Source organism: Arabidopsis lyrata (genome assembly GCF_000004255.2).
Source record: "Arabidopsis lyrata subsp. lyrata unplaced genomic scaffold ARALYscaffold_3, whole genome shotgun sequence".
Classification (NCBI taxonomy): domain Eukaryota; kingdom Viridiplantae; phylum Streptophyta; class Magnoliopsida; order Brassicales; family Brassicaceae; genus Arabidopsis; species Arabidopsis lyrata.
The window spans coordinates 22,059,776-22,079,899 of record NW_003302553.1 but is presented as its reverse complement, the minus strand read 5'-3'; the positions used below and the strand labels follow the sequence as shown (position 1 = coordinate 22,079,899).

The 20,124-nt window shown below is 42.6% G+C and overlaps 1 protein-coding gene across 2 annotated transcripts; it reads left to right on the top strand.

Moving 5' to 3' along the window:
• The first annotated feature begins 16,063 nt into the window (after positions 1 to 16,063).
• On the top strand, positions 16,064 to 20,113 carry LOC9320128 (MLO-like protein 8). Of its 2 annotated transcripts, none has more exons than XM_021033598.1 (15): positions 16,064 to 16,694; positions 17,089 to 17,146; positions 17,249 to 17,472; positions 17,570 to 17,686; positions 17,780 to 17,840; positions 17,966 to 18,054; positions 18,194 to 18,268; positions 18,351 to 18,439; positions 18,510 to 18,559; positions 18,629 to 18,669; positions 18,769 to 18,942; positions 19,034 to 19,069; positions 19,160 to 19,227; positions 19,320 to 19,380; positions 19,450 to 20,113. In XM_021033598.1, the coding sequence occupies exons 1-15, from the start codon at positions 16,491 to 16,493 to the stop codon at positions 19,876 to 19,878; spliced, it is 1,776 nt and encodes a 591-aa protein (XP_020889257.1). In that variant the 5' UTR covers positions 16,064 to 16,490; the 3' UTR covers positions 19,879 to 20,113. The 2 variants fall into 2 exon arrangements, with proteins under 2 accessions (XP_020889257.1, XP_020889258.1); XM_021033599.1 differs by lacking the exon at positions 16,064 to 16,694 and adding an exon at positions 16,858 to 16,900.
• The last annotated feature ends 11 nt before the right edge of the window (positions 20,114 to 20,124 follow it).

Sequence of the window (20,124 nt, the reverse complement as noted above, 5' to 3'; positions counted from 1 at the left end):
GAAAATGAGATGATTTTGGATGGTTTGCTTGAGACTGATAACCTTCTCGGGGAAGAGTTGATGGAAGCAGAGCAAGAATATGGTGACGGGGAGGAAGCCAGCGAGGAGAGAACCGTGACGGTATAGGTGCTCCGATCACCCATCCCTCGGCTCCGGCTCTGGCATCATCACAGTCTCCATCCAGCAAGAGGCTGCGTTTGCCAAGTGGTGAAGGCCGAAGCTCAGGAACTAGAAGTGGTGGGCCAACAATTGCAGTTGAAAGCCTGTTGGTGTCGGATCCCGCACCAGAAGTACGAGACCAACCAAAGATTGCCACGTAGTCAAGATAGTGGCCCGTAAAGAATGAAGCCCATCAGCCGAAGGAACGGTCGAAGTGGTTGTCACCACTTCGAGAATCCGAAGTGATTGCATTGCGACATGAGTTCGATGAAGAAGGCGTGGGTAAGATGGTTCAAGGATACTTGGGCCGAAAAGGTGAGGCCCACGAAGATCAGAGTCAACTCAAATTCAAACGTTGAGCATTAAAATCAAAGAATCAAAACGGACACATTTAAGAGGGAATAATTGTACTTAATTATTCATTTTAATGTCAATTCTCTATGTATAAATATAAAGGCCAATGGCCATGTAAAGGGATCTTCCTCTCAAGAGAGAAATATTATAGCAATTTTCGTAGCAATTCACAAGTTTTTATACATTCATTTTTGTCCCTCAAGAATAATCTTTCCCACTTAATAAAATACTTGAGTGTGTGAATCCGACATCCACATTTTGGCGCCGCCTGTGGGGATATTAGGTTCTTGAGTGGTCAGATTTTTTCTTTATCACACTTCCGAGATAAGCAACAATGTCCGGAGGAGACGCCGCTGAGACATCATTGGCTGAAACCCTCAAAGCTATGCAGCAAACCATGTCGGACATATCACAAAAGTTCTCGGATGTGGAAAAGGCCGTCGATACGTTGCAAACATCCCAGGTATCTCTTAGTCAAAATGTCAATATTATACAAACTCGTGTTCGCTCTTTAAGTGCAGGAAACCCGGTGGGAATCCGAAGAGGGATATTCAACTCGCCAAGTTCCGCTGCACGAAATGAAACCAGCGAACAAACAACCCCCGGTGCTACTAATAATGTAGCTCAGACGTTGGAGGAAGAGACGCAGCTCGGGGATGAAGAACAACTTGCAGCTCAGTATGAGCAGGAGAACCTCGACCAGTTCGAGACCATGAGGAAGGTTAGCCAGGAATTAAAAGAAATGAAATCAAAATTTCATCAAGCTACAAGTTCAGAGCCAGATATCAATCGAGTCATTGAAGAAGCTAGGCGAACACCTTTCATCTCGTGAATTGCGAGTTTAAGGATCAAAGATTCCCGGAAACTCAAATTGGACCCTTACAGCGGATTGGAGGATCCAAAAAGCTATCTCGCAGCTTTTCTGATCGCTGCAGGAAGAGTCGAATTGGATGAAGCTGATGAGGACGCAGGCTATTGCAAGCTGTTTTCGGAGAATCTATGTGGCCAAGCTCTAATGTGGTTCACCCAATTAGAGCCGGGTTCGATCAGCAATTTTGACGAACTATCAGCCGTATTCTTAAAGCAATACTCCATCCTTATGGATAAAAGCGTTTCGGATGCCGATCTTTGGAACTTAACGCAAGGATCTAATGAGTCACTTCGAGTTTTCATCACCAAATTCAAAGGAGTGTTGTCAAAACTCCCAAGAATCTCACAGCAATCAGCTTTATCTGCCTTACGAAAAGGATTGCGACATGATTCAAGGTTTAAAGAAGACTTAATACTTCATAAACCAGACACAATTCAGGATGCACTCTTCCGCGCGAACAACTGGATGGAGGTAGAGGACGAAAAAGAAAGTTTTTCCAAATGGAATAAACAAGAAAAGTCGGCAATCACCGTCCCTACCAGGAAGTTCGAGCCTAGGGAGAGCAAGGGACCAAAGAAGTTTGGGTCGCAACCCTTCAACAATACCGTCGGGAAGCAATTCCAAGGGAAAGGAAGATCAAACACTTGGGTCCGTGATGAAAGTCTATATTGCGACATTCATAAAGTAACCGGACATTTAACCAAGGATTGCAGCATTCTTAAAAAGCACCTTGCAGAGCTTTGGGCTAGCGGCGATCTTTCTAAATTCGATATAAAAGATTTTGTGAAGGAATACCACGAAGCAAAGGAAAACTCCAAAGATCAAGATTCCAAAAGACCAAGGTTATCCAACGAGGAAGAACCAAGAAGATCGAAGGGTAAGATCAATGTGATTCTAGGAGGTTCCAAATTTTGCGGAGATTCAATAAGTTCCATCAAAAAGCATAGACGAAATGTCTTACTCAAAGCAAGCTTGAGCGAAGAAATTGATTTTCAAGGTGCCTCAATATCATTTAACGAAGAAGAAACGCGACATCTCGAAAGACCGCATGATGATGCTCTAGTCATTACTCTTGATGTCGCTAACTTCGAAGTATCAAGGATCCTTATAGATACAGGCAGTTCGGTCGACTTGATCTTTTTAAGTACTCTAGAAAAAATGGGAATCAGCCGTGGAGACATAGTAGGACCCCCATCTCCGTTAGTTGCGTTCACAAGCGAGTCAGCCATGTCTCTCGGAACAATCAAGCTACCGGTCTTTGCCAAGAAGGTATCAAAGATCGTGGACTTCGTTGTCTTCGATAAGCCCGCAGCTTACAACATTATCCTCGGGACTCCCTGGATTTATCGAATGAAAGCAGTCCCCTCTACATATCATCAATGTATCAAATTTCCAACATCAAATGGGGTGGAAACAATTCGGGGAGATCAAGAAGCTTCACGGACGTGTTACTTAGCTAGCCACCGTTTGAAGATCCAATAGCAATTAACAAAGCCCGAAGGACTAAGGCAGAGATTTCCCAGTGGGCAGGAAAAAGAGGATGTGGTAGTCGAAGTGGTATTGGAAGAAGACAAACCAGATCGGAAAATTCGAATTGGAGCAACTTTAACTGGCCACATAAAAGAAGCTTTGATCGAACTCTTAAGGAAAAACAAAGCATCATTTGCATGGTCAGCAGCGGACATGCCTGGCATAAATCCGAGTGTAATTTGTCATGAACTAAACGTGGATCCAAACTTCAAACCGGTGAAACAAAAAAGAAGAAAGCTTGGAGTGGAGCGGGCAAAAATAGTAAATGATGAAGTAGATAAACTTTTGAAAATAGGGTCCATACGAGAAGTGCAATATCCGGAATGGGTAGCAAACACTGTCGTTGTCAAGAAAAAGAATGGGAAAGATAGGGTTTGCATCGATTTTACAGACTTGAATAAAGCATGTCCCAAAGATAGTTTCCCGCTCCCGCATATAGATCGACTTGTGGAGTCCACCGCTGGAAATGAGCTGTTAACGTTCATAGACGCCTTCTCGGGTTATAATCAGATAATGATGAACCCCGAAGATCAAGAAAAGACGTCATTTATCACAGATAGAGGTATCTACTGTTACAAGGTAATGCCTTTTGGTTTGAAAAATGCAGGAGCAACTTACCAACGATTGGTGAACAAAATGTTTCACAATCACCTCGGGAAGACTATGGAAGTCTACATAGATGATATATTGGTTAAATCGTTGAAGAAAGAAGATCATGTTAAACATTTGGAGGAATGTTTTGATATTTTCAATAAATATCAAATGAAGCTGAACCCGGCGAAGTGCACATTTGGAGTCCCATCCGGAGAATTTCTTGGCTATATCGTGACAGAAAGAGGGATTGAAGCCAATCCAAATCAAATTAACGCCTTTCTAAACATGCCATCTCCAAGAAACTTCAAAGAAGTACAACGGTTGACTGGGCGGATTGCGGCTTTGAATCGTTTTATCTCGAGGTCAACAGATAAGTCGTTGCCTTTCTACCAAATTCTAAAAGGGAACAAAGGATTCCTTTGGAATGAGAAGTGTGAAGAAGCTTTTGGGCAGCTTAAGGCATACTTAACCACTCCGCCTATACTGTCCAAACCGGAAGTGGACGAAAAACTTTATTTGTACGTATCAGTTTCAAACCACGCGGTTAGTGGAGTATTGGTCCGGGAAGACCGTGGAGAGCAGAAGCCAATTTACTACGTGAGCAAGTCAATGACGGATCCAGAAACCAGATACACAATGATGGAAAAACTCGCACTCGCAGTGGTGATATCGGCTCGAAAGCTACGCCCGTACTTTCAATCCCATCCGGTTGAGGTATTAACCAACCAGCCACTCCGAACAATACTTCATAGTCCAAGTCAGTTCGGACGATTGGCGAAATGGGCGGTGGAATTAAGCGAGTACGACATAGAGTTCAAAAGTCGGATCAGTATGAAGGCTCAGGTCTTAGCAGATTTCTTGATCGAACTACCAATACCTAGAACGATAGAACAACCGGAGAACCAAACTTGGAAATTACACGTAGATGGGTCTTCAACAAAACAAGGATCCGGAGTGGGAATCAAGTTGGAGTCTCCAAAGTCAGAAATTCTAGAACAATCATTCCGGTTGCTATTCAATGCCTCCAACAACGAGGCAGAATACGAAGCCCTGATTGCCGGACTTCGATTAGCACAAGGAGTTGGAGCTAAGGAAATATTGGCTTATTGCGATTCGCAATTAGTAGTTAACCAATTTAATTGAGACTATGAAACCAAAGATTCGAGAATGGAAGCGTACCTCGAAGTGGTAAAGGATTTATCTAAAAATTTCTCGAAATTTGAATTAATCCGCATACCTCGAGGAGAGAATACAACTGCGGACGCGCTCGCCGCATTGGCGTCAACATCAGATCCTGAGTTGAAAAGAGTTATTCCAGTGGAATGCATTTCGGAGCGAAGCATTCAAGACAACAAAGAAACCCTCGTCATTACAAGATCTCGAGCGGCGGCACACGACCGTGGCGAACCAGAGATCGAACCACCACCCAACAAACGGAGGAAGTCAAGAGGATCAAATACGTCTAACAAGGAACCCTTTGTCTTAGCTGAAGATGTGAGTTCAGAAACAGTATTAGAAACCGAATCGTTAATCGAGGAGGGTGCTCTCGAACCAAACGAACATCCCGAGCCAGAGCCACGAGTATTTCACAAGGTTGACCAAATTCCGGCTTAAGACTGGGGGGCTGACTGGAGGGAGCAAATAAAGCACTACATCATGACAGGTGAGCTCCCAAAGAATAAATGGCAGGCCAGGAAAATGAAAGTCGTTAGCGCGAAATTTTGTCTGTCGAATGATGCGTTATATAGACGAGGTGTCAGTGACCCTTACCTATTATGCATTTTTGGGCCCGAAGTCGAAATCGTCATGAGCGAGGTGCATGAAGGATTATGCGGGAGTCATTCATCAGGAAGAGCTATGGCTTTTAAAGTTAAAAGAATGGGGTATTTTTGGCCCACTATGATCACAGATTGTGTTAAGTTCGCCCAAAGATGCAAGCGCTGTCAACTCCATGCACCATTGATCCACCAACCGTCGGAATTATTCTCCTCCATTTCCGCCCCATACCCGTTTATGAGGTGGTCAATGGACATCATTGGACCATTGCACAAATCAACTCGAGGTGTACAGTACCTTTTAGTCCTTACGGACTACTTTTCAAAATGGATTGAAGCTGAGGCGTATGTTGGTATCAAGGATTCGGCGGTGAAGACCTTTATTTGGAAAAACATTATATGTCGACATGGAGTTCCATACGAAATAGTCACCGATAATGGACCACAATTCATTTCACACGAGTTTGATGCCTTTTGTGCGGACTGGGGAATCAAAGTTAGTTATTCTACTCCACGATATCCACAAGGAAACGGTCAAGCTGAAGCCGCGAACAAGACAATATTAAGCAATCTCAAGAAACGCTTAAGTCATCTAAAGGGAGGATGGTATGAAGAACTCCAACCCGTCCTGTGGGCCTATCGTACAACCCCTAGGCGACCTACAGGGGAAACTCCATTCTCTTTGGTTTATGGTATGGAGGCGGTAGTACCAGCTGAACTCAATGTGCCCGGACTTCGTCGAACAGAAGCACCGTTAAATGAGGAAGAAAATTCAGCAATGCTTAACGATTCACTAGATACCATAAATGAAAGGCGTGATCAAGCTCTAATTCGGATCCAGAATTACCAACAGGCAGCAGTCCGGTATTATAATTCAAAGGTTAAAAGTAGGCCGTTCTTCGTGGGAGATTACGTATTAAGGCGCGTCTTTGACAACAAAAAAGAAGAAGGTGCCGGAAAACTCGGAATTAATTGGGAAGGACCTTACATTATTACCGAGGTGGTTCGAAACGGTGTTTACAGGTTGAAAGATTTAGAAGACAATCCAGTCAAGCGACCTTGGAATGTGATCAACCTAAAGAAATTTTATGTTTAAAGCTACATGCATTGTTTATGTACATGAACTACGGTGTGGCTTGATCCCGAGATGGGTACGTAGGCAGCTCGAAAACGAGTTCAGCTATTAATAAAAATTTGTTTTATTTCTTTATTAAAGGAAAAAGTTTCGAACTGTGCGAACAAGTGAAGCAAATAGAAGGTTCGGCTAAAGCGAACATACAAAAGATTGGAAAGAGAGCGTTATTTAAAAGACGGAATGTCCCTCATCGTACACTTCGGATTATGGAAATCTTGTTGATGAGCAGAACACTTCAACTCCTTGACCAGCAGTCCGGAATTCGAGCAAAGTCAGAAATTCCAAGCTCAATCCACTCTCCGGGGTGAGATTCAAGGATGTGAAGATCTCTTGACACTGTAGTAAGCCTGCGTTGCATCCGGTTAATCCTCTTCCGAAGTCTCCTCTTTTCCGACATAAGCTTCCGGTGTTGAAGCTCGAGTGCCTCTATGAACGCCGTCGCCGTTCCTTGGTCTCTGATTGGGAGATCCCTGATCAAAGCACATGGGGCTCGGATCTGAGATCTCAAGAAGCCGCGAAGTGGAGGAGGAAGCTGCCTGTTTGGCTCATTTGGAACATCTTCATTCATCATTCCGATTCTGGAGAAGTCGGGCATAGATTCTGAATAGCGAAGATTCAACTCCATACCTGCTAAAATAAAAAGAATGGTGAGAAGTAAAGGGAAATTGAACCTATAATTTATAGGAACCCCATATCCTTAGCAAGCTGCGGATTCTATCCAAGGAATGGAGTGATTCGCGGAGAGATCCATGCCCTCGAACAGATCCTGCATTAAAAGGCGCATCTCCGAGAATATTTTAAAAGAGAGGAAAGTTGCAAGCGTTTCCATAAATAAAAAGGGGGCCGAAGCCCATTACGAGTTTTTTAAAAAAAAAGAAGAAGTGAAGAAGTTAAAGAACATTTATGGGAGAGGCTCAGGAACAGGCTCCTTCATCGCCGGTTTAGTCTTCGAAGTGGACGCCTTGTTCTTGGCATCCACTTCGGAACGATCCCGAACGCGTTTCCGGCAGTTGCTGGCCTCCTCCTCCAAGTCCTCTTCCTCTTCACTGTCGGATGGAACGGCGCAGACAGGGGCGTTCACGGGACCCGGGACTCTTCTAGCGCGGAGATACATCCGAAGCATCTTTGGGATCTCAGCAACGGAGTCGAAGTTCCGCCACTCCCATTGAAAGGGATCGCTCTCCAAGGCCCGTATCTTCCTTTCCACCCGAGCGATGCGAGCCTCGAGCGTCTGCCTTTTGAGTCCCAGCCGCTGCCTCTCTTCACACAAGCGACGGTGCTTGTCGGCAACCTAACATAAAAATGAGTGAATAAGACGAAACAAGAAGTTTTTAAATCAAAAACTTTAATATTTACCTTGTCAATAAAATCGCAAGCCTCTTTCTTCTCCTTCGAAGGAAAGTGAAAGACGGCGTGAGGGAAGAGAACGCCGGCCGGTTCAAAGCCGTCGCCGGACAAGAAGAGTGGGCTGCCGGGATCAACGGGGGCTACTGTTTCATTTTCCATTCTTAAAATATTTCTCAAGTAAGATTCTAGAGTCATGTTTAAATAAAGCTTAGAGGTAGGTAAGCCTTTATTTATAATGATTTAGGGTTTGTCTTGGAACCATAAATCCATTAATGGTAGCGTGTCCGAGTGGTTTAAACCATTTTTGGAAAATCGAGAAAAGGCAATTATTGCATTAAAAGACGAGCCGCTTTCCTTAAGAAGGGAAAGAGCAACCGTCGCATTAACTGCAAAAGTTTCTAAGGCCCAAGCCCAATAAATCTTTCGAGTTGACTAAACCCGAAGTGGGGAACTCGCTTTAAGCCGAGCTCAGCTCTCGCATTCTCAAGAGAAAGGTCTGATCAGCCTAAAAATCTCGAAAGCATTGCCACAAGGCCACAAAAGGTTAAAAAAGCGGACTTTGCAAACCCGCATATAAATTTAACCAAACCCCCTTGGGTCACAACCTAGAAAGGTTTAAAAGCCTCCTCAAGCAAATATCTTGTTTAAAAAAAATAATAATAAAGCCTCCTTAGGCAAAGACAAGTTCGAAATTAAGTCTTAAAATTAAAAGGACAATTCCCAATTTAAAGTGGACACAGCCACTACGGAGCAGCAGCCACCTCGGAATCCGGCTCAACAGTCGAAGCTTCATTCGCCTCCTTGGCAGCCGCTTGGTCAGATGAAACTCCTGATCCACTCTCCATGGTACAACCAACCTCCAGAGTGACCTCCGGTACCATAGGAACTACTGGCGGGACAATGTCTTCCGTCTCACTTGAGCCTAGGAATAATAATTCCAGTCAATTAAAGGTACAAGGTAAGAAAAGGTAATAAATATCAGGAGCCAAGCATTACCTGCCCAGTCCAGACCTGATTCACTTATAGGAGGTGATTCAGTGAAGAATTCCTCGAAGTCCTGAGGGTTGAAGATCGAAGTGGGAAGAGCTGCCAAGCGACTCCGTTTTTTAGAAAGGTTAGTCGACAGCTCGGTCCTTTCTTGCTCCTCGGAGAAATCTGCTTCATGGATTTGATCCAGCAGAATCAGGTTGCTTTCGTGCTCCTTGATGTCTGACTCCAAGTCCGACCTAGCTTTCTCAGTTTGCATGAAGCGAATGGCCCCTTGGATCAATTCCATCCCGCGTCCCTTAACCTCCTTTCTGGCCTTCGATGCCGACCTTGCCAACTCAGAATCACGCAACTTGGCTAGCGCCTTGTACTTCGCGTCAAGCTCGATAAGTTGGTTGTTCAGGGTATCGGCGGTTGATTCGGATTCATGAAGTCTACCCTGAACACCAGAAAGTTCGTCCTGGAGTTTGTAATTCCGGTCGTAGTAGTCTTGCAGCTCCCCCTTTACCTGCGCCAGCTCAGACGTCAACCTATCGACCTTATCCTCCAGATCGTGCTTGGAGCCAGCAGAAGAATTGAGTTCAGCCTCAAGAGCTTAGAATTTCTTTTTCCACATGTCAATCTCCCTCTCCCGTCCAATGACCAGCCCTTCGTAATGTTCGATCATGTCGTTAAATTCGCTATGAGCCTGGCATTATACACAAACCCGGGATGGCGATTCAGTTCGCAGAATGGCGTAGAAAAAAAAAAAAAAAAAAAAAAAAAACGGAACTAACCCGAGATGAGTGATGCGCGTGAAGCAAATAGCGTTCACGAATCGCAGGACGCCATTTGTCGAAGTCTGGCAAGATCGAACCCGATCGGGTCTTGAAGCATCGGAAGACGCTGCCCTCTTTCTCCATAGCTGCGAAAGAAGAGTTGTAAAAATCGAAATCTTAATGGAAATAAAAAACGTTGAAGACTGTATGAATCACCGAACCTGAAAGCGATTTGACTTGAGGGACAAGAGCAGGTTTTAACCTCGAGTAAGCATCTCGAGATTCAGAATCTCCCTTTTTCGGAGACGCACTACGGGCAGTCTTTCCACTATCAGGCTGGGAAGAGGAAGACATATCAACCGGTCGTGGAGGACCCATTGGTTCAGGAGGAGGGGATGATCGAGGTGAGCGGTCAGTCCGGGCCCTTGACTTTTCCCTCCGCGGGGAAGAATCACTGCGAGAGGACTTGTCTCTCTTCCGGCGAACCAAGTTCTTAATTGGTTCGTTACTAAAATCATCTCGGGGAGGACGAGGTGAGTCACGGCGAGGAGATTGATCCCTCCGAGGAGAACGTGAGTCGCGACGATCGCGACGAGGAGTTAATCTGAAGAAAGCTACAGATCGAGCTCCCTCGGTGCTGCCATCATGAACCAGCAAGGTCCTACTGTAGTCCTTCTTGTCTATAGAAGTCGCGAGAAACTTTTTCTTCTCCTCGCAAGCCTCAGCCATCGGCTTGGAAAGCAACTTACGCTTGGCCGCAAGGGCCCGAGATGACATTCCCTGAGTTGAAGGAGGAGGCAGAATTTGGTGAAGATGACCAGGAGGACTCATCCTGAGTCTATGGTTAGCTTCTAGGAATCGTTCAAGAGTGAAAGAATTCCAAAGGGTTTCCCCTTCAAGAATTATTTTGAAGAATTCGATGAACTCTTCAGATGGGAGAGTGGAAGCGACGAAAGCTGCGAAATGAAACAACGGTGTTAGTCAATAAAGATAAAGAAACAACCGGGAAAGATACGGGCGACCTAATCACTACCGGGTTTCGCGGACCACTTCGAAGGGAGAAAATCTGCAAGATTTCCAATCGAAGCGGGAGTTTTCTTAATCAGAAACCAAGGATGATGCCAATTTTCATCCTTGTTCGGAAGATGTGAAATGATGTTCCTGTTCGCATTGGGATATGGTGAGAAATACCCCGTTTTCTTCGATGAACTTCTTACGCTTAGAAGCTCATTTAGCTCAGTAACTCCGACAACGTAACCGGCCTCCGCCGCGATTGTTATAATTCCAAGAATAGTACGGAGGAGATTGGGGATTAATTGAGGAAGAGCGATTTCAAGGGCCGCTAGGTATAGAACTAGGGCTTCGGGAAGAGGAAAGGTCAGCCCGCAACCCTTGAAATAAATCTCGTACACACAGAAGTAACCATCGCGATGGTTCTCTGGGGATTCTGTGGGGGAAGCTATTTGTGCTTCCGCCATAATTTCCGGCGGAATCCGGCAAAGCTCTTTCAACCGCTCGAGGGATTGAAGAGTACAAGTGGACCTATAGTGCGGACCGGCAATATCATCAGAGCGGGTGCACTCATCATTACTAGAACGCCTCTCATCAAAAGACGGAAACTCGGGTCTATCGGAATCGGAAGTCATTGGGAAAAACGAAAAATTCAAGATCCGGCGAAGAGAGGTTTTTGTGAAGGAAAGTAGAGAGAGTTTTTGACTAAAGCACAAAAGAAAAAGAAGAGAGTAATGGTGAAAAGAAGTTACCTCAAGCTAATGATGAAACCGCCTCGGAAGTCGTGTGGGAAGTGGGAAAGTTTTTCCCGTTTTAATAGTAACTAAACAATATACGGTCATAATGATGACAGATGTCACTCAGTTAAAAAAGGCTAGTGCCAAAATTAAAAGAGTGATGAGATTTTCGGCGGGAAATCAGAAAGATTCTCGAGCGCAATCTTTGGCTATTTGAGCATTTAAAGTCCTCCGAATTGGAATAGCACTTCGAAGAACTTGGGGGGCTAATTGTTGGTGTCGGATCCCGCACCAGAAGTACGAGACCAACCAAAGATTGCCACGTAGTCAAGATAGTGGCCCGTAAAGAATGAAGCCCATCAGCCGAAGGAACGGTCGAAGTGGTTGTCACCACTTCGAGAATCCGAAGTGATTGCATTGCGACATGAGTTCGATGAAGAAGGCGTGGGTAAGATGGTTCAAGGATACTTGGGCCGAAAAGGTGAGGCCCACGAAGATCAGAGTCAACTCAAATTCAAACGTTGAGCATTAAAATCGAAGAATCAAAACGGACACATTTAAGAGGGAATAATTGTACTTAATTATTCATTTTAATGTCAATTCTCTATATATAAATATAAAGGCCAATGGCCATGTAAAGGGATCTTCCTCTCAAGAGAGAAATATTATAGCAATTTTCGTAGCAATTCACAAGTTTTTATACATTCATTTTTGTCCCTCAAGAATAATCTTTCCCACTTAATAAAATACTTGAGTGTGTGAATCCGACATCCACAAAACCCATTAATGCATGAAATTGAAAGTGGGCTTCCTATTTCTCAGCAAAGGTTGAGCCCAAAAAAACTGCTCCTAAAAGCCCCATGGTTGGAGCGGTGGCTTCAAGGAAGCTGAAGCCATTTATTGGCAAAGGATCTCCTAAGCGGAGAGGAGCACCGGTGGTGAACCCAGCAACAGGGAATAATCCGGTGAGAAACACAACACTCTCTCCGAGTGAGGAGATTCCAAGCATGAGCACAAACACAAAGAAGAAGAAGGAAACAAAGGCGAGGAAGCCCAAGGAAGGTGAGGTGGAGTCCCGGATCTCCCCGACCCTCCCGCATGAGGACATTAGCTTGGAACTGTCAAGGGGCGGGAGCAAAGGATACTCGTCGCCGACTGGTGGAGTTGTGTCGGGTGTACTCGCCAGGTTTTTTATTTTTATCAGAAACTAAGAACGAAAAAATGTATCTGCAAAATGTGCAAGTTGAGTTAGGTTTTGATAACCTCCGAACTGTTGAGCCCAAAGTCACTAGTGGAGGTTTAGCTTTATTGTATTCGAATGATTTTCCGCTTAAGTTTTTGTTGTTAGATGACCTATTAATCGATATCGAAACTATTATTAATGGAAATCGGGTCTTTATGACGTTTATCTATGGTGATCCTATTGTTCCAAACCGAGAGTATGTGTGGGAACGATTGATGCGTATCGGCATTGCGAAGCTTGGTTTATTATTGGTGATTTCAATGAGATAACGGGAAATCACGAGAAAAGAGGAGGAAAAAAACGTTCGGAAGCCTCCTTTCTACCATTCCGTGCTATGATTCATTCATGTGGTCTTGTTGATTTTTTCTTTCATGGAAATCAATACTCATGGATTGGTCAACGATCAAATGGTAAGATAAGATATCGCCTAGATAGAGCCATGGGGAACGAAGAATGGCATAGTATTTTTTCCCACACCAATGTGGAGTACTTAAAGATGTGGGGGTCGGACCATAGACCACTTCTCGCATCTATACAATCAAGTCCGAAAATTTTTTCGCGAAAATTTATGTTTGACAAAAGATAGCTTGGGAAATCCGGGCTCAAAGAAGCAGTTCTAGAAGGTTGGAACGGAGAAGAAGGGTTGAGGGAAGATCGACCCACTTTGAAGAAAATTCAGAATTGCAAAAGATTAATCTCCATTTGGAAGAAGTCAACCCGAACAAATTCGGCGATTCTAATTAAAGAACTCCATGATAAGATTGAGGAAAATTATGTTGATGATGAAGCATCCTTAGAATCTCTTCGTGATCTTAAAAAATAATTGAGTGACACATATACAGAAGAGGAGATTTTTTGGTACCAAAAAATTCGCCAAAATTGGTTGGCACTAGGAGATAAAAACACAAAATACTTCCATGCCTTAACGAAACAAAGGAGGGCGAAGAATAAAATCCTAGGCATTCAAGATGAAAGTGGTGCTTGGGTGGATAATGAAGAAGGAATTGAGAGAGTCGCTGTGAATTACTTCGAGAATTTGTTCTCTTTGTCAAACACGGTAGACCCCACATTAGTCCTCAGTGATATCTCTCCTTCGGTCTCTCCGGCCATGAATGAGTTTTTGGTCAAAGAAGTCACAGAAGAAGAAGTCAAGCGCGCCCTATTCTCCCTAAATCCGACAGAAACCCCGGGCCCTGATGGGATGACGGCCTTATTTTTCCAACGTTTCTGGGAAATTATAAAAGGCGATCTCACCAGAATGGTTAAGAACTTCTTAAGCTCCGGCATATTTGATGGGAAACTGAATGAGACCAATATATGTCTTATCCCAAAGGGAGAGAGACCACGTGAAATGTCGGGTTTTCGTCCTATTAGCTTATGTAATGTAAGCTATAAGGTAATTTCAAAAATTTTGAGCTTACGCCTTAAGAGATTCCTTCCGGAGTTGATCTCCGAGACACAATCAGCATTTTTTGCGAGAAGATTAATTACCGACAACATCTTAATCGCCCAAGATAACTTCCATGCTTTACGCTCTAACCCGACAAACCGGAAAAAGTTCATGGCACTAAAAACGGACATAAGTAAGGCATACGACATAGTCGAATGGACCTCTCTCCGAACCCTGATGGAAAAGATGGGATTTAATCCCAAATGGGTCAATTGGATAATGCAATGTATTACGTCCAACTCTTATCGTGTACTGATCAATGGGGAGCCCAAAGGCCGTATTCGACCATCGCGGGGAATCCATCCAGGAGACCCTATTTCTCTGTACTTATCTATACTATGTACGAAAGCACTTATAGCTCTGATTAAAAAAGCTGAGAGGGACGACAAAGTTCAAGGTCTCCGGATCTCCTATGCAAGTTCTCGCGTCTCACACCTTCTGTTTGCCGATGACAGCTTGTTCTTTTGTCAAACCAATGCCCAACAGAGTAAAGAAGTTATCGACATTATCTGCTCTGCTTGAATTTGGGAAGGGACCCACTGGTATACGTCAACACCTTAATCGACTTTGGAACGAACAGTGGAAAATAGAGCGTCTTCGGGAGTTATTTTCACCGGAAGAGATTTCCCTAATTCTAGGGATAAAATCGAGCATTAACGTCTCGAGTGATGGATATAGTTGGACCTTGACGAAGTCGGGTAATTATTCCGTCAAATCTGGATACGAGGCCACGAGAACCATTTCTCGTCCTGTTTGCGAACACCCTTCTCAGGGACCTAGTGTTACGGCACTCAAGGCGCAAGCTTGGAAACTAAAAACTACGCTAAAACTAAAACATTTTGTGTGGCAATGTGTGTCAGGTTGCTTGGCCTCGTGCCAACGACTATTTTATCGCCATATTGGTAGAGATAAAGGATGTCCTAGATGTGGCGCAAAAGTAGAGACAATTAATCACTTGATATTTGAATGCCCTCCAGCTAGACAAGTTTGGGCTCTTTCCAATATCCCATCCTCCCTAGCTTTTTTCCCATCCCTTTCACAGTACAATAACCTAGATTATTTATATTGGCGAGGTAAGGAGGTGGGTGCGAATGAGGAGAGTCTAAGAGTTTTTCCATGGATCATGTGGTACATTTGGAAGGCGCGAAACCGAAAGATCTTCGATAATTTGAGCGAACCACCTCAGGAAACCTTGAACATTGCAATTCAGGAGGAAGAGGCGTGGAGACGGGCAAAACCAGAATGAAGATACCCCACCTGTGATGAATCCGATAGTACAGGTGTCACCGATTCTAGAAGATAGCCCGGTATGCTTTATTGACGGATCATGGCATGGAGAGATGTCTAGGAGTGGCCATGGTTGGATTGTTTCGTGTGGAGGGAGATTGGTACTCTTAGGATTAAAGGGCTCACGCAGAAGCCTCTCCCTTGCATGCGGAATTGGAGACTCTACTATGGACGATGTCTACTTGCGATTCCGATGACTAGCATCCTCATTTTGACGGATTGTTCGGATATTATTGAGATGACTTCTACTCCTGAGGAGTGGCCTGCTTTTGCTTCAGAAATGCGGGATTTTGTGTATTACAGAGACCTATTTTCTTTGTTTAGCATTAAGTATATCCCTCGTAGTGGTAATATCTCCGCCGATCATCTTGCAAAATGTGCAAGAGTTCGCAGATTTTGTTTTTTCCATGTAAGTTCGACAATATCCGACTGACTCTTTCTAAAAAAAGTTTTTATCCATGAACTAATATATGGAGTTTATTCGTAAAAAAAAAAAAAAAAAAACCAAGCTGTCCAAGTAGCGTCTCAGACTTGTCTTATATGGTAGCCGTACCTAGATCATTTGCAACAAGTGATTATTACTGTAACTACAGTACGTGCATTCACCTAGTTAACATAAAACTCGAATATTAATCAAAGAATTAACAAATTATTAATTACCTCCGATATCAAATTTCTGAGAATCCAATGTTACCAAATTTAGTCACATATTCGAATACAAAAACTACTAAAATTGTATGGATCTAAACTTCCATTTTCTTACAATTTCCAAAAATTGATATTGCTTAAGTCAAAGACAATCACAGTTTCTCAATCAAAGCCACATTTCACTGCTTTCATTCAACTTTTAAAAATCTATCTCACGCGCTTTATTCACACTCTCCTCTCTCTTTCTTCTTCCTCTGTGTAAAACCATAAATGATACTAATAAATAAATCTGAATCATTTTTTCGAACTCTGACAAAAGTAAAAGAAAGAAAAAAAAGATTTATCATCATCAATCTAAAAACTTCCTCAATTTAGGGGAATTTCACTTTTTGTATCTTCTTCCATTTGATCTAATAAGTTTCTGGAAATAGGTACAAAGTTCGAGTCTTTCTTGCAACCGCGTGAAACCACCAAGAAACCTAAGTAGAGTTTCCGCAAATGTGATTTTAAGACAGCTCATCACTCTGTCTACTTCTACAGTTTTAAGTTAACGAAGCAGGTACAACCAAAACTTTGTCTGAAAACACAAAAAAAACGCGGAGTTATGGGAATCATCGACGGTTCTTTGCTTCGCCGGTTGATTTGTCTCAGTCTTTTGTCTCCGGTGGTGGTGGTTATGGCGGAGGATGAGAAGAAAGTGATACATAAAATGCTTAATCAGACTCCGACTTGGGCTGTTGCTGCTGTTTGTACTTTCTTCATCGTTGTTTCTGTTCTTCTTGAAAAACTTCTTCACAAAGTTGGAAAGGTGTGTTCTTTTTTCTGGGTTTATGCTAAATCTTTGTCCTTTTCTTTGTTTGTGTTGAATTTGAGGGTTTATTAGAGATGGGTTCTCTTTGATTCTTGAAAAGGAACTGTCTTTGTCTGAGATTTTGGGTTTATGTTTATGTTTGAAATGGCAAACTTGTCTTGAGTGAACTTGTTCTTGAAAAACTTCTTCACAAAGTTGGAAAGGTGAGTTCTTTTTTCTGGGTTTATGCTAAATCTTTGTCCTTTTCTTTGTTTGTGTTGAATTTGAGGGTTTATTAGAGATGGGTTCTCTTTGATTCGTGAAAAGGAACTGTCTTTGTCTGAGATTTTGGTTTACGTTTATGTTTGAATTGGCAAATTTGTCTTGAAGTGAAGTTGTTCTTGATTTTTAGGTTCTATGGGATCGGCACAAGACAGCTCTTCTTGATGCTTTGGAGAAGATCAAAGCAGGTGAAGATTTCTTCTGATTACTTGGAATTTGGAATTCTGAGCTTACTTAGTCAAATTCTTAATTTGACAGAAAATTTCTGAATTGTTTCTTTTTTGTTGCAGAGCTGATGGTTCTTGGATTCATCTCTTTGCTTCTGACATTTGGACAAACCTACATTTTGGATATTTGTATTCCTTCACATGTTGCTCGTACGATGCTCCCGTGTCCTGCTCCTAAACCGAAAAAGGAGGAAGATGACAATGGGGAAAGTCACAGGAGACTCTTGTCGTTTGAGCATAGATTCCTATCAGGAGGTGAAGCATCTCCCACTAAATGCAAGAAGGAGGTGAGAGTTATGTTTTTTCATTCAATCACATATTTGTTTTGTTCATCCCAAGATTGTCAAAAATGATACAATTCGTGTAATGTTAATGATGGTGCAGGGTTATGAAGAGCTTATCTCTGCCGAGGCACTTCATCAGTTGCACATACTTATCTTCTTCTTAGCTGTTTTCCATGTTCTTTACAGCTTCTTAACTATGATGCTTGGAAGGTTGAAGGTACTTAAAAAAACCCGTTTCCAATTTATTGTTCAACAGCTCGGTTTCGTTTACAGAAAGTTTGGTTGTATTAAAGATTGTCGGTCTTCGCAGATTCGCGGATGGAAGCATTGGGAGAATGAGACATCATCCCATAACTACGAGTTTTCAACAGGTACTTCTGCACTTCCTTTGACCTTGAGGCTTCTCTATCTCTCGTATCGTTTTTCGTCTTAATCTTTGCGATGATTTGAGCTCTGATTAGTGACTTTGTGTGTTTGATGTTCTTGCTTTATATAGATACTTCCAGATTCAGGCTAACTCATGAAACGTCTTTTGTAAGAGCACACACCAGTTTCTGGACTCGGATTCCATTCTTTTTCTATATTGTAAGAATCATCACCCTCTTACTTCTACTCTCTTCTTAGTCACCTCTAGATATTGTAGAACACATTACACATACCAAAAATACAGTTGGGAACTGTTTTTGACCTGGTTCTCACGTTCCGTTAATACAATTTGTTTCAGGGATGCTTTTTCAGACAGTTTTTCAGATCTGTCGGGAGAACTGACTACTTGACATTGAGAAATGGATTCATCGCTGTGAGTTTTCAGTTTACGGTCCATTTGTGGAATTAGTATGTAGTATTTGTCTTGCTGAGTCTCTCTGTTGTGGTGTATGAAGGTTCATCTAGCTCCAGGAAGTCAATTTAACTTCCAAAAATACATAAAAAGATCGTTGGAGGATGATTTCAAAGTGGTCGTTGGAGTCAGGTAACTTGTAACACTTTCTAAGAACATTGATTCTTCTTCCTTCGACACTAATGATTGTGTCTTATTGCAGCCCTGTCTTGTGGGGATCGTTTGTTCTATTCCTCCTCCTAAATATTGATGGTGAGTAATCTAAGTGTATAAACAATTGTTCAATGGACTGTGTTCTAATCTTCTTGCTTGGTATTTCAGGCTTTAAGATGTTGTACGTCGGCACTGCAATACCGGTTATCGTAAGATATCTTTCACTTAATTCTTTGAAATCTTCCAAATAATAATATCTTTAAGGACTCACAGTTTTTGACAAACTAGTTTTGGTTTTTGTTTTCAAGATAATTTTAGCTGTAGGAACAAAGCTTCAAGCGATTATGACAAGGATGGCTCTCGGAATCACCGATAGACATGCTGTAGTTCAAGGAATGCCGCTTGTACAAGGCAACGATGAGTATTTCTGGTTCGGTCGTCCCCATTTGATTCTCCATCTCATGCATTTCGCCTTGTTTCAGGTACTTACAAACAGAGAAATCTCACAACACAATAATAAATTCTCTCTTTTATGATTCATTTCGTTTCTTAAACCATAGATTTATTTTGCAGAACGCGTTTCAGATCACGTATTTCTTTTGGATATGGGTAACACTTTAGATTTTCCTTTGCTTTTTAATGTATTTCCTTCATTACAAGAGCAGCTAATCCTCTGTTTTCTCCATTGATGCAATGCAGTATTCCTTTGGAAAAGATTCTTGCTACCATCCTAATTTCAAGATTGCAATTGTAAAAGTAGCGATTGCGTAAGTATCTAATATCAGAGACGTGTAAAAAATATTGAACTTGTCTGCACAACATGATCATACACTAATCTTGTTTCCTTTCTCTCTTGCAGTATAGGAGTATTGTGTCTTTGCAGCTACATCACACTTCCTCTTTACGCACTCGTAACTCAGGTAAAATTCCTTAGTTCATATGCTTGGCCATCTGTTCAGTCTGTAAACTAAGAAATCTTTGTGATTTAGATGGGTTCGCGAATGAAAAAATCGGTATTCGATGAACAAACATCAAAGGCACTCAAGAAATGGAGAATGGCAGTGAAGAAGAAGAAAGGTGTGAAAGCCACTACTAAGAGACTAGGTGGAGATGGAAGCGCGAGCCCTACGGCATCAACAGTTAGGTCTACTTCGTCTGTCCGATCATTGCAGCGTTACAAAACCACACCGCATTCGATGAGATATGAAGGACTTGACCCTGAAACATCGGATCTTGACACAGACAACGAAGCTTTGACTCCTCCCAAATCTCCTCCAAGCTTCGAGCTTGTTGTGAAGGTTGAACCAAATAAGCTTGAGACCAAGGCCGGTGAGACTAGCCGTGACACTGAAACTGATTCGAAAGAGTTCTCTTTTGTTAAGCCTGCGCCGAGTAAAGAACCATCGCAAGACCGGTGAGACTAGCTGTGATGGTGAAACTGATTCTAAAGAGTTCTTTTCAAGTTAAGCCTGCGCCAAGTAAAGAACCATCGTAGTAAAGAATCTGTCACTACAGAGAATTTTTTTTGGTTTAATTTATCTTATGCATTTGTAAATCATTGCCGTGGTGATAAAGTAATGTATTGATGACCATATTAATTAAAATAGGCTGAAGAAAATGAGGGACAAATATTAAGAATCAATTTCGTAAAAATCTTGAAAGCC